This window comes from Dama dama, chromosome 11, assembly GCF_033118175.1.
Source record: "Dama dama isolate Ldn47 chromosome 11, ASM3311817v1, whole genome shotgun sequence".
NCBI classification, from domain to species: Eukaryota; Metazoa; Chordata; class Mammalia; order Artiodactyla; family Cervidae; genus Dama; species Dama dama.
The window spans coordinates 67,470,678-67,484,556 of NC_083691.1; the positions used below are offsets into that span (position 1 = coordinate 67,470,678).

The following is a 13,879-nucleotide window of genomic DNA, read 5'->3' on the forward strand; positions in this document are numbered from 1 at the left end:
TCCTCAGCAAATGTCAGTGTATATATGTGCAAATATGTGACTATGGGTTTGTCCCACATACTAGGCCTTGATAAGCCAAGAGTATGCATGTACTTTCACAACTTAATGACTGAAAAACAACTCTCTTCCATTTAATATACTGTAAACAACAGAGATTATTGCCCTAAAGCTGATTTTTAAACCTGACTGTTTGTGTATGGGGCTTCCCAGGTGGCGCTAGTGGTAAAGAACCCACCTGCCAATGTAGGTGATTTAAGAGACTCAGGTTCAATCCCTGGATCAGGAAGATCCTCTGGAGAAGGGCATGGCAACCCACTCCAGTATTCTTGCCTGGAGAATCCAATGGACAGAGCAGCCTGGCAGCCAGTGGTCCACAGGGCCACAAAGAGTCAGACACAAACGACTGAGCCCACATGCAGTAGGATCCTCAGAACATGGAACACTCTCAGTAAATGTCATACACGCGCGTGTGCACACACACACTCAACTACTCCCATGTCTGTCTAGTAAACAAAATACTTCGTCAAGTGACCTTTGTCACCATTTTTATATTTTATGTCATATTTTATGTGTTTCAATGACTCTTTGTGTCCATTTTCAATGTAGATTACCATGTCCCTGGGTATACCAAAGACATGCTAAGGCATGAAGGGTACAAGGCATAAATAATTTTAAGTAATCAATTTCTTTATCCTATATATATTTTCCCCCCTAAAACTGACCTGTCTTGAGGAGACAACAGTAGTCTGTCTTTATTTTCTTTTCCTATGTACCTTTCCAGTTACCATTTGAAAAAAGGGCCTATTTCTTTACAAAAGACATACTTTCATCCATTCTTTAGCTTATTCAGGTACATTGCCCCAAGGTGCAAAAACCTCTAAGTGTCAAAATACAAAGATAATTTAACCCTCTAATCAAGGTTTCATGAAACACCCCCAGCTTTCTCCCGAAGAAATAAATTTCCAAACAAATTTACCTTCTAAATAATGTTTATCATATTTTTAAATATATTTATATTATTTTCATCAAATGTATTCTGATAAGAGTCACAATAGTAACTTAAGCCAGAATAAAAAAAAAAGAAGAAGAATAGAGCTTTATGGTCAAAGGAAATTAAGAAAATATATTATACATACATATATATGTACATACAAACTGCAGAAAAGTTCAGTAGGTCACCAATCGGAACCACTAAAGCATAACACTCAGGTAAAATTCTGTGGGGGAAATTGAAATCAAATTCAAACAGAAAATTCTGTTTGATGCAAAGTATGATGCAAACTTGGGTGCAATCTCAAAAATGGCAGAACGATCTCTGTTCTTTTCCAAGTCAAACCATCTAATATCACAGGAATCCAAGTCTATGCCCCAACCAGTAATGCTGAAGAAGCTGAAGTTGAACGGTTCTCTGAAGACCAACAAGACCTTCTAGAATTAACACCCCAAAAAAGATGTCTTTTTCATTATAGGGGACTGGAATACAAAAGTAGGAAGTCAAGAAACACCTGGAGGAACAGGCAAATTTGGCCTTGGAGTACAAAATGAAGCAGGGCAGAGGCTAATAGAGTTTTGCCAAGAGAATGCACTGGTCATAGCAAACAGCTTCTTCCAACAACACAAGAGACGACTCTACACACAGACATCACCAGATGGTCAATACCGAAATCAGATTGATTCTTTGCAGCCAAAGATGAAGAAGCTCTATACAGGCAGCAAAAACAAGACCAGGAGCTGACTGTGGCTTAGATCATGAACTCCTTATTGCCAAATTCAGACTTAAATTGAAGAAAATAGGGAAAACCACTAGACCATTCAGGTATGACCTAAATCAAATCCCTTATGATTATACAGTGGAAGTGACAAATAGATTCAAGGAATTAGACCTGATAGACAGAGTAACTGAATAACTATGGACAGATGTTCACAACATTGTACAGGAGGCAGGGATCAAGACCATTCCCAAGAAAAAGAAATGCAGAAGGCAAAAATGGTTGTCTGAGGAGGCCCTACAAATAGCTGAGAAAAGAAGAGAAGCTAAAGGCAAAGGAGAACAGGAAAGATATACCCATCTGAAAGCAGAGTTCCAAAGAATAGCAAGGAGAGATAAGAAAGCCTTCCTCAGTGATCAATGCAAAGAAATAGAGGAAACAACTGAATGAGGAAAGACTAGAGATTTCTTCAAGAAAATTAGAGATGCCAAGGGAATATTTCATGCAACGATTAGCACAATAAAGGACAGAAATGTTATTGACCTAACAGAAGCAGAAGATATTAAGAAGAGATGGCAAGAATACACAGAAGAACTATACAAAAAAGATTTTCATGACCCAGTTAACCACGATGGTGTGACCACTCACCTAGAGCCAGACATCCTGGAATGCAAAGTCAAGTGGACCTTAGGAAGGAAGCATCACTATGAACAAAGTTAGTGGAGGTGATGGAATTCCAGTTGAGCTATTCCAAATCCTCAAAGACAATGCTGTGAAAGTGCTGCACTCAATATGCCAGCAAATTTGGAAAACTCAGCAGTGGCCACAGGACTGGAAAAGGTCAGTTTGCATTCCAATCACAAGGAAAGGCAATGCCAAATAATGTTCAAACTACCACACAATTGCACTCTTGCAAGCAAAGTAATGCTCAAAATTCTCCAAGCCAGACTTCAACAGTATGTGAACCGTAAACTTCCAGATATTCAAGTTGGATTTAGAAAAGGCAGAGGAACCAGAGATCAAATTGCGAACATCCATTGGATCATCAAAAAAGCAGGAAAGTTCCAGAAAAACATCTACTTCTGCCTTATTGACTATGCCAAAGCCTTTGACTGTGTGGATCACAACAAAATGTGGAAAATTCTTAAAAGAGATGGGAATACCATCTCCTGAGAAATGTGTATTCAGGTCAAGAAGCAACAGTTAGAACTGGGCACAGTTAGAACTGGGGACAACAGACTGGTTCCAAATTGGGAAAGAAGTACATCAAGGCTGTATATTGTCACTCTGCTTATTTAACTTACATGCAGAGTACATCATGCAAAATGCTGGGCTGGATGAAGCACAAGCTGGAATCAAGGTTGCCAGGAGAAATATCAATAACCTCAGATATGCAGATGACACCACCCTTATGGCAGAAAGTGAAGAAGAACTAAAGAGCCTCTTGATGAAAGTGAAAAAGGAGAGTGAAAAGGTTGGCTTTAAACTCAACATTTAGAAAATGAAGATCATGGCATCCTGTCCCATTACTTCATGGCAAATGTAAGGAAAGAGTGAGAGACTTTATTTTGGGGGGCTCCAAAATCACTGTAGATGGTGACTGCAGCCATGAAATTAAAAGACACTTGCTCTTTGGAAGAAAAGCTATGACCAACCTACACAGCATAATAAAAAGCAGAGACATTACTTTGTCAACAAAGCTAGTCTAGTCAAAGCTATGGTTTTCCAGTAGTCATGTACGGATGTGAGAGTTGGACTATAAAGAAAGCTGAGCCTGGAAGAATAGATGCTTTTGAACTGTGGTGTTGGAGAAGACTCTTGAGAGTCCCTTGGACTGCAAGGATATCCAGCCAGTCCATCCTAAAGGAAATCAGTCCTGAATATTCATTGGAAGGACTGATGCTGAAGCTGAAACTCCAATACTTTGGCCACCCGATGTAAAGAACTCACTCATTTGAAAAGACTCTGACGCTGGGAAGGACTGAAGGCAGGAGGAGAGGGGTATGACAGAGGATGAGATGGTTGGATGGCATCACCAGCTCTATGGACATGAGTTTGAGCATGTTCCAGGAGTTGGTGATAGACAGGGAAGTCTGGCAAGCTGCAGGCCATGGAGTCCCAAGAAGTCCAAAACCGCTCAGTGACTCAACACTTTCTGTTTTGAACCAATGATGGCAAATATTAAATCACCACCATATTTATATTCCACTGGATAAATTTCAGTGATTTTTAACATTTTAATTTTGAAATAATGGTAGTTACTATAAGCCAGACATTACATCCTTTGCAACGATTTAAACTTATGACGGAACAAAAAGAAGATAACAACTTAATAATTCCTTTAGGAGCTACACTGGCAAAAGTATTATCTTCCTACAGAATGAAGTCTCCAACACCATCTAGGAGTCTATTCTGAAACAAGTCAACCATAGTAGTTTCAGTGGCAAGTAACGGGGATCACTAGTTCAAGACCCTCCTCTTTTCCTCCCCCACTTCAGTCTGCCTTCTTGATGCGGCCCCCTTGCACCCCCTTAGGTGGCCCACTCCCAGCGCCCGGCTGTTCCTCCTTCTCCCAGCATTTCTCCTAAGGAGTCTCCGCTCTCCTCCCCCGCCACCCCAGCTCTCCTGCGCATGCTCCCTTGGTCTCCTTCCCGCCCGCTCTTGCTGTGTCATGGCCGGGCGGAAGTCCCAGCCACAACGGGGCAGGGGCTCCTAAAGATGGGCTGTGCTTGTCGCAGCTTTCTATTCTTCCTCCCCAACACCTCTTTGACCTCCCGCTGTAGGGCGGTCCCCTACCCTGCACTCTCCCGAACACTTCGTAGTCCACGGATTTGAGTGGCCGGGCGGTAGACATGGCGGCGGCGAGCCCTCTGCCGAGGAGCCGGAGCGGGGTTCGGGGCGCGGTGACTGCGGCGGCCGCGAGAGGGAGGGGGCACATGGGACCGCTTGGCGCACCCCGCGTCTGACACCGGCCCGGGACGCGACGCGCCGGGGTCACGCGTTGGGAGGTGGCAAATGAGACGGCGGGGAATGGGAGCGAGGGCAGCTCGGGGTGCCTGGAAGGCAGAGGCCGCTGGGCCCGCGGCGGCCGGAGGGCTCCTTTCCCAGCCCCTCCCTCCTGGGGGAACCGGACTCGCTTCCCAGGAGGGATGCCCGCTCCGCGGCCCTGCGACTTAATGGACCGCGGCGCTCCTTCCTCTGTGTCTGTAAACAAAAGCCGGAGGCTTGGCCCAGACGTGGGTAGTTTGGTACCCTAAAATGATTGCTTCCGAAATGAAGGATCTGCTAGCCCAGTAATTCAGAGTACTTGGTTAGTAAATTTTTATTAAACGTTTAGGTAACTGCCACATCTAGGGAGTGATTTTGAGCCGTTCTTACGGTGGCAACAGCATCTGCTTCTCTATTAAGTCAGGAAGGCTTTGGGCCTGAATCCGTATTCTAAATGGATTCTGATATATTCTAGGACAAGAAACTTTAAAAATCTAAACGCGTTAAACAAAAAAATCTTGTCTGCTGTTAACGGGTATAGCTTTTTTAAGGTCTTTGTTCAGCAACACCCCCAATTGCCTAGAAGGTTAAAGCAGTATATACTTTAGAAAATTTTACTTCCTCGTGAGACTGTTATGTCTTAAAGCAACCCACCACTCCACAGAATGTGGATGCAGCTATTGATAATCTGCTGCCTTCTAGAATTACAAATCCTTTTACTTTTGAGAATTTGCCTTTTCAACATATTTATTGGTTTCAATACGTTGAATCTGGCCAAAGAGTTAAAACAATCTTTTGCAATCTGATTCAACATTATGTGCTAATTCTATTAGTACCCAAATTATCTAAAACTTGGTTAGAACGTGGTTAAACCATTTTAAATATATTCTGGGGGTGCTAATCCAGGTAATTTTATGTAATTAAGATCATGGTTTATTGCAGAGTCCTCATAACTTATTCTTCCTCTCATCTCCCTTTCAGTTAATTCCATGCAGATCCTAGAATCAGTGTAGGTCTCATGTCATTCTTTTCAGTAACATGAAATCTTCAACGTCTCTACAGTGCATTCCAAATAAAACCATCCCATTCAGTGGACATGAATTTGAGCAAACCCAGGAGAGAGTAAAGGACAGAGGAGCCTGGTGTTCTACAGTTCATGGGTTCGCAAAAAAGTCAGAGACGACTTAGCGACTGAACAACTTCAGCATCCACTAATCTCTTATTACCTGCTTCTACCCATCCTGTAGGTTTTATTGCTGTTTAGTCACTAAGTCATGTCAGACTCTTTTGCAACCACATGGACTGTAGCCCGCCAGTCTCCTTAGTCAATAGGATTTCCCAGGCAAGAATACTGGAGTGGGTTGCCATTTCCTTCTCCAGGGCAATCTTCCTGACTCAGGGATGGAACCCACCTCTACTGCCTTGTGGGCTGATTCTTTAATCCTGCAGGTTATAGGTAGCCTATTTTAAGGACACTGGGATTACTCTGCTCTCTGAACACACTCTGACTTTTGAAAAAACAAAAAACCTTTGCTCTTGGATCTACTTTATCTAGAATACCCACTCTAGTTCCCAAATCTTCCCCTAGCCTGTTCAGTGGCCTATGCAAGTACTTACCAGATTTCATCCTAATTATTTGCTATCTTGCACACTAGTACTGTGCATTCTAAGAAGTCCTATTACTGATTTTGTCACTGATTGGAAAGGTGGACATTTTCCTTTCCTTAATCTTTGACTTTTCTCCATGTTTATCCCAAAGTACCCTTCCCTGCCAATTATTTCATAGCTGTATTGTAATTTTAGAAGTGCAGTGGGAACAACTGACATTTGCTTAGCTAAAAAATTGACTTTGTCTGCCAACAGCTGAACATTAGTAAACAGAAATTATGTACCATTTCAGCATGGATTGACAATGATGTGTGATTCTAAGAATAAAAATTTTAAGCAAATGTTGCTAATGCTTAAGCTAACTTTAAACAATAAAACATTTGTGCATAATTAGAAAAAATTTTAAAAATAGAAGGAAAAAATCCATAACCCTAACACAACTTTTATTATTTTTGTATATTCTCTTATATTTGTGTTTTAAGTAGTTAAAATCATAGTATAAATTCAACTTTTATTCTTCCTTTTTCCATATTATAGTTTTTCCAATTAATATTTTAGTAATTTCATGATATTCTATTAAGTAGGCATAACCATCTACTAAGTGCCTGTTGTTACATACTCTGCCTCTTAATTTTTCACTACCTAAAAAATACTGTGAAGGAAATATTCCTGCACACAATTTTTTACCCCATATTTAAAAATTATCTAGGGTAAAATTTAAAATACCAATTCAAAAGGTACAAGCATGTATTATCCCTGATGCACATTACCAAATCATTTTTCAAAGGGCTGTACTAACTGAAACGTATCATTGCCAACACTGTGTAAGTATATGATTATTTGGCTTCTGATACAAACAAATGTAAGCAAGCTCTTCACATACATGATTAAATTAGGTAAAAAGTTTTCATTTTGCAACCTGAGTAATAGCTTTGGAATAACTAGGCTTTGTGTTACTCCCAGTTCAATTGAAAACTTGGTCATAGCCTTCCCTTCTTGAGCCCTTTAGTTTGTGTGTGATGTAGGATCACGTTTAACATAATACATAGAAAAGGAAACTCTTGCTTGTGTGATACAGGTGTGAAAAATGAGCAGGTCCCAGAACCTGTGAAACAGGAACAGACAATACAGTCTCTGGGTCCAAATGATATCTGAACTGAGAAGGTGTCACCTGTAAATGACTATAATTTGTCAGAATAGTCAGTGGAGAGCGATTCCTAGAGTGATTTCTCAGAAATTTGGTATTGAGATATAACTGATGTCAGGGACGATGAAAATTACTTTATCCATGCAGACCCTAGAATCACATAGGTCTCATGTCATTCTTTTCAGTGACGTATGTCAAACGTCTCTACAGTGCATTCCAAATAAAACTAACTGACTCAATGGACATGAATTTGAGCAAACTCCTGGAGAGAGTGGAGGACAGAGGAACCTGAAATGTTTTTGTAATTTTCCAGTAGTCGTCATGTATGGATGTGAGAATTGGACTATAAACAAAGCTTCGCACCAAAGAATTGATGCTTTTGAACTATGGTGTTGGAGAAGACTCTTGAAAGTTCCTTGGACTGCAAGGAGATCCAACCAGTTCATCCTAAAGGAAATCAGTCCTAAATATTCATTGGCAGGACTGATGCTGAGGCTGAAACTCCAATACTTTGGCCACCTGATGCGAAGAACTGACTCATTTGAAATAACACCCTCATGCTGGGAAAGATTGAAGGTGAGAGGAGAAGGAGATGACAGGATGAGATGACTGGATGGCATTATCGACTCAATGGACATGAATTGAGGCAGGTCAGGTAGTCTGGTATTCCCATCTCTTGAAGAATTTTCCACAGTTTGTTGTGATCCACACAGTCAAAGGCTTTGGCATAGTCAATAAAGCAGAAGTAGATGTTTTTCTGGAACTCTCTTGCTTTTTCAATGATCCAACGGATGTTGGCAATTTGATTTCTCATTCCTCTGCCTTTTCTAAATCCAGCTTGATCATCTGGAAGTTCGCAGTTCACATACTGTTTAAGCCAGGCTTGGAGAATTTTGAACATTACTTTGCTAGCGTGTGAGATGAGTGCAATTGTGTGATAGTTTGAGCATTCTTTGGCATTGCCTTTCTTTGCGATTGGAATGAAAATTGACCTTTTCCTGTCCTGTGGCCACTGCTGAGTTTTCCAAATTTGCTGGCATATTGAGTGTAGCACTTTCACAGCATCATCTTTTAAGATTGGAAATAGCTCAATTGGAATTCCATCACCTCTACTAGCTTTGTTCGTAGTGATGCTTCCTAAGGCCCATTTGACCTCGCATTCCAGGATATCTGGCTCCAGGTGAATAATCACACCATCGTGATTATCTGGGTCATGAAGATCTTTTTGTATAGTTCTGTGTATTCCTGCCACCTCTTCTTAATATCTTCTGCTTCTGTTAGGTCCCTACCATTTCTGTCCCTTATTATACCCATCCTTGCATGAAATGTTCTCTTGGTATCTCCAATTTTCTTGAAGAGTTCTCTAGTCTTTCTCATTCTATTGTTTTCCTCTATTTCTTTGCATTGACCACTGAGAAAGGCTTTCTTCTCTCTCATCGCTATTCTTTGGAACACTGCATTCAGATAGGTATGTCTTTCCTTTTCTTCTTTGCCTTTCATTTCTCTTCTTTTCACAGCTATTTTTAAGGCCTCCTCAGACAGCCATTTTGACTTTTTGCATTTCTTTTTCTTGGGGATGGTCTTGCTCCCTATCTCCTGTACAATATCACAAACCTCCATCCATAGTTCTTCGGGCACTCTATTTGTCAGATCTAATCCCTTGAATCTATTTCTCACTTCCACTGTATAATCATAAGGGATTTGATTTAGGTCATACCTGAATGGTCTAGTGGTTTTCCCTACTTTCTTCAATTTCAGTCTGAATTTGGCAATGAGTTCATGATCTGAGCCACAGTCAGCTCCCGATCTTGTTTTTGCTGCCTGTATAGAGCTTCTTCATCTTTGGCTGCAAAGAATATAATCAGTCTGATTTCAGTATTGACCATCTGGTGATGTCCATGTGTAGAGTCTTCTCCTGTGTTGTAGGAAGAGGGTGTTTCCTGACTAGTATGTTCTCTTGGCAAAACTCTATTAGCCTTTGCCCTGCTTCATTTTGTACTCCAAGGCCAAATTTGCCTGTTACTCCAGGTATTTCTTGACTTCCTACTTTTGCGTTCCAGTCCCCTATAATGAAAAGGACATCTTTTTGGGGTGTTAGTACAAGATCTTGTAGGTCTTCATAGAACCATTCAACTTCAACTTCTTGAAGGATTCCCTCGTGGCACCCATCTTTGCATGACGTGTTCCCTTGGTATCTCTAATTTTCTTGAAGAGATCTCTAGTCTTTCCCATTCTATTGTTTTCCTCTATTTCTTTGCATTGATCACTAAGGAAGGCTTTCTTAGCTCTCCTTGCTATTCTTTGGAACTCTGCATTCAGATGGGTATATCTTTCCTTTTCTCCTTTGCCTTTAGCTTCTCTTTTCTCAGCTATTTGTAAGGCCTCCACAGGCAACTAAATGCCTTTTTGCATTTCTTTTTCTTGGTGATGTTCTTTATCACTTGATAATTTTTATCATAGTCCAATTTGATATTCAAAACTCAGGAGTTCGTTTTGCTTTAAAGCTGCTTTCTGCTCCCAGGTTGGGACTGCTGATGCAGGGGTAGGAGACTCAAGCGTGGTTGATTCCTCCCCTCACCTTACTTCTTCCTAGATGAGAACTGGAGGGAACCGGGAGGAACAGGTAGGTGTTGATACTTGGGGCTCCCCACGATTGGTAAATATTCAAAACTGATTAATTCTTTTGCAGCTCCTTTCTGGTAGCGGGACTCTGGTAGAGCTTTTCTTCATGAGAAATTCCTGAGTTTTGTTCCCTTAATAGACAGTGCCTGCACTTTAGTTGTTCACTCACACCCCTATCCTAGCTCTGTATTGAATGCTGTACCTCCATCCTCTTTTCTATGAGATAGACTAGCCCCCAGGTAGAAGAAGGCTGCATGGGAGGGATTTCTTTAAAAATAATCACAAGACCAGACCCTGCCTTCCCATCACATCTAATTATGAGGACTCATATCTCTGCCCTACTGTGAGAGTTGGACTATAAAGAAAGCTGAGTGCCGAAGAACTGATGCTTTTGAACGGTGGTGTTGGAGAAGACTCTTGAGAGTTCCTTGGACTGCAAGGAGATACAGTCAGTCCATCCTAAAGGAAATCAGTCCTGAGTATTTATTGGAAGCACTGATGTTGAAGCTGAAGCTCCAATACTTTGGCCACCTGATGTGAAGAACTGACTCATTGGAAAAGACCCTGATGCTAGGAAAGATTGAAGGCAGGAGGGGAAGGGGATGACAGAGAATGAAATGGTTGGATGGCATCACCGACTCAATGAATATGAGCTTCAGTAAGCTCCAGGAGTTGGTGATGGACAGGGAAGCCTGGCATGCTACTGCTCATAGAATCGTAAAGAGTTGGACACAACTGAGCAACTGAACTGAACTGATATCTCTGTCCTACTATTGATAGAAGTCACAGTTTGCTGTGAATTCAACCATCTCTTTTTGCTTCACTTGGTAGGCATCATTCAGGTCATAGCCTGGCCTCTTTACTTTCTGTAAGTCTGGCCAGCCCATTCTAGCTTCAAGGAGTAAAGGCCAAGCTCTCAAGGTGGTTCTTTTAAAGACCCTCTCACTAGGCATACAGTGAAGGGAAAATGCCCCATTTCTCTCTCCCGTGGTGGGAGAGGGGCAAAGGGAAAAACCATAGCTTCCCTGAAACTTTTCTCAAAGAAATCCTCTTGAGCCTGAGAAGGGTGCTGGGCTCAGGACCTTAAAATCAGTTTTAAACACTCCTTTTGGACAACAGAGGTAGTTTAGCACCTCATAAAGTGGTGCTATTGTTTTGTTTGAAGTCTCAGGTCTCAGGTAAAACTGAGACAAAAGTCCTTTTTTCAGATTAACCGAATTCAGTATAAACTTTGTTTGGATCTTCGTTTGAATTTGTAAGTTTAAGACATTTGTGAGACCACTGGGTGAAATTTGAGCACAAGCTGACTGTTAAATATTACAGAATTATTTTTAACTTTGTTGTGGGTATATTTTTTTTAACGGCCTTATCTGTTAGAGGTATGTAAGTGTTAGAAGTATCTATGAAACTATATTTGGGACTTGCTTTAAAACCCTCAGGGTTGGGGGTAGGATAGAGTAGATAGAATGAGCTTAGTATATTGATAATAGTTATTGAAATTGTGTCAGGGGTACATGGGGATTTATTATACTATTCTCTAATTTTCTTATATTTGAAATTTTTATGTAAAGTTTTAAAATAAAATTTAAAAGGTAAGGATCCATTTTCCTTCTGCAAAATATGTGACAAATAATCCTCAAAACTGTCAAGATCAAGAAAAACAAAGATGTCCTGAGAAACAATAACAGGAACCTCAGGAGACATGATGACTAAATGTGTATTCTGGGTGGGGTTCTGGAACAGAAGAATGGATTTTAGGTAAAAACTGAGGAAATCTGAATAAAGGATGAACTTTAGTTAATAGTAAGGCATCAGTAACTATGACAAAAAAATGTACCACCCTAATGTATGACATTAATAATGGGAAACTGTGTGTAGGGTATTAGGGGAACTCTGTACTAGCTTCATAATACTTTTAGAAATTTACAACTGTCCTAAAATAAAAAGTTAACTCTTCAAAAGTTCATTTTAATATCTTGTTATATACATAATTAACATTTCAAAATGATTTCTCACTGTAGTGCATGAACAGCATTATTGATTTAAAAATATTTTTAAGTATTTCAGTATATGGAACATGATTTAAATTTTTGATGAGCGTGTAAGTCATGCTCACACTAAGGATTAAGCAGTTGATTTTCAAAGCATTAAAGCAGATCTTAACTGGATGTGTTAGTCATTCAGTCATGTCTTACTCTTTGTGACCCCATGGACTATAGCCCACCAGGCTCCTCTGTCCATGGAATTCTCCAGGCAAGAATACTAGAGTGGGTTGCCATTTCCTACTTCAGGGGATTTTCATGACCCAGGGATTAAACCCATATCTCCCACATTGCAGGCAGATTCTTTATCATTGAGCCACCAGGGAAGGCCTTCTTAACTGGATAAAGAAGCACAAATTGATATTTAAATATATAATCGTACCTCGATTAATGAAAAGAATGTATTACAGAAACCATTCATTTCTAGAAGAAGTAGTTATATAAAATGCAAAACAACATATTGGAGAAGTGAGAAAACGATAGAAAAGTATCATTTTGCTTAGCACTATGTGCTTTAGAAAACATGAAATATGCATCTAGAGGTCTTAAGTATTGGAAGGATAAAGTTAAGATTAGCTAAAGAGGGGACTAATCAGAGATACTGCTGCTTGGACACATTGCAAAGGCAACAAATAGCAAAGGCAAGTTTTAAACAGAATGTGCCCAGGCTCTGTGCTATAGCGCCAAAGACAAAGAAGAGGAGAAAGGAGAAGACACTAATTCAAAAAATTAGGCAACACAGACCCTTCCCCTCCTAATAGCTCCCAGGCACAGACTTACAGACTTAAGCCAAACTCAGGTTTTCCTATGGAAGCAAGGAGCCTATCTGGGGAAGACATCCATTAAGATTCCTCTTTAGAATGTGCGTGTATCCGAGGAAACCAGATCTGAAAGAGACACGTGCACCCCAATGTTCATCACAGCACTGTTTATAATAGCCAGGACATGGAAGCAACCTAGATGCCCATCAGCAGACGATAAGGAGGCTGTGGTACATATACACCATAGAATATTACTCGACTGTTAAAAAGAATTCATTTGAATCAGTTCTAATGAGATGGATGAAACTGGAGCCCATTATACAGAGTGAAGTAAGCCAGAAAGATAAAGACCAATACGGTATACTAACACATATATATGGGATTTAGAAAGATGGTAACGATAACCCTATATGCAAAACAGAAAAAGAGACACAGATGTACAGAACAGACTTTTGGACTCTGTGGGAGAAGGCGAGGGTGGGATGTATTGAAACATGTATAATATCTATAGTGAAACAGATCACCAGCCCAGGTTGGATGCATGAGACAAGTGCTCGGGCCTGGTGCACTGGGAAGACCCAGAGGAATCGGGTGGAGAGGGAGGTGGGAGGGGGGGAATGGGATGGAGAACATATGTAAATCCATGGCTGATTCAGGTCAATGTATGACAAAAACCACTACAATATTGTAAAGTAATTAGCCTCCAACTAATAAAAATAAATGGAAAAAAATGTGCATGTATGCGTGTGCCTGTGCGTGCACACACACACACACACACACACACACACGCACACATGTACATTTCCCTTCAGATTCCTTCTTAGAGTACACACACACACACACACACACAAATGCACACACATAAGTGTATTCCCTGAGAGGTATAAGTTACATTTACTCTCAGATCTGGTCTAGTGTGACATCAAGGCTTCTCCAGTGTTTAAAACAAATCATCTATTTCATGATGCTTTTGCTAGATCACAGGATATGTATACAGCATCC

At 40.6% G+C, this 13,879-nt stretch overlaps 1 protein-coding gene across 6 annotated transcripts in view; it reads right to left on the minus strand.

Annotated features, from left to right (window-relative positions):
* The window catches only part of ACYP2 (acylphosphatase 2), a 179,021-nt gene extending 174,265 nt beyond the window's left edge, over positions 1–4,756 (minus strand). For all 6 annotated transcript variants that reach the window (XM_061155441.1, XM_061155438.1, XM_061155437.1 and 3 more), the window contains exon 1: positions 4,506–4,756. In XM_061155441.1, coding sequence (XP_061011424.1) covers positions 4,506–4,647 — 142 coding nt within the window. In that variant the 5' untranslated portion in view covers positions 4,648–4,756. The remainder of the gene's footprint in view (positions 1–4,505) is intronic.
* Between the last annotated feature and the right edge of the window lie 9,123 nt (positions 4,757–13,879).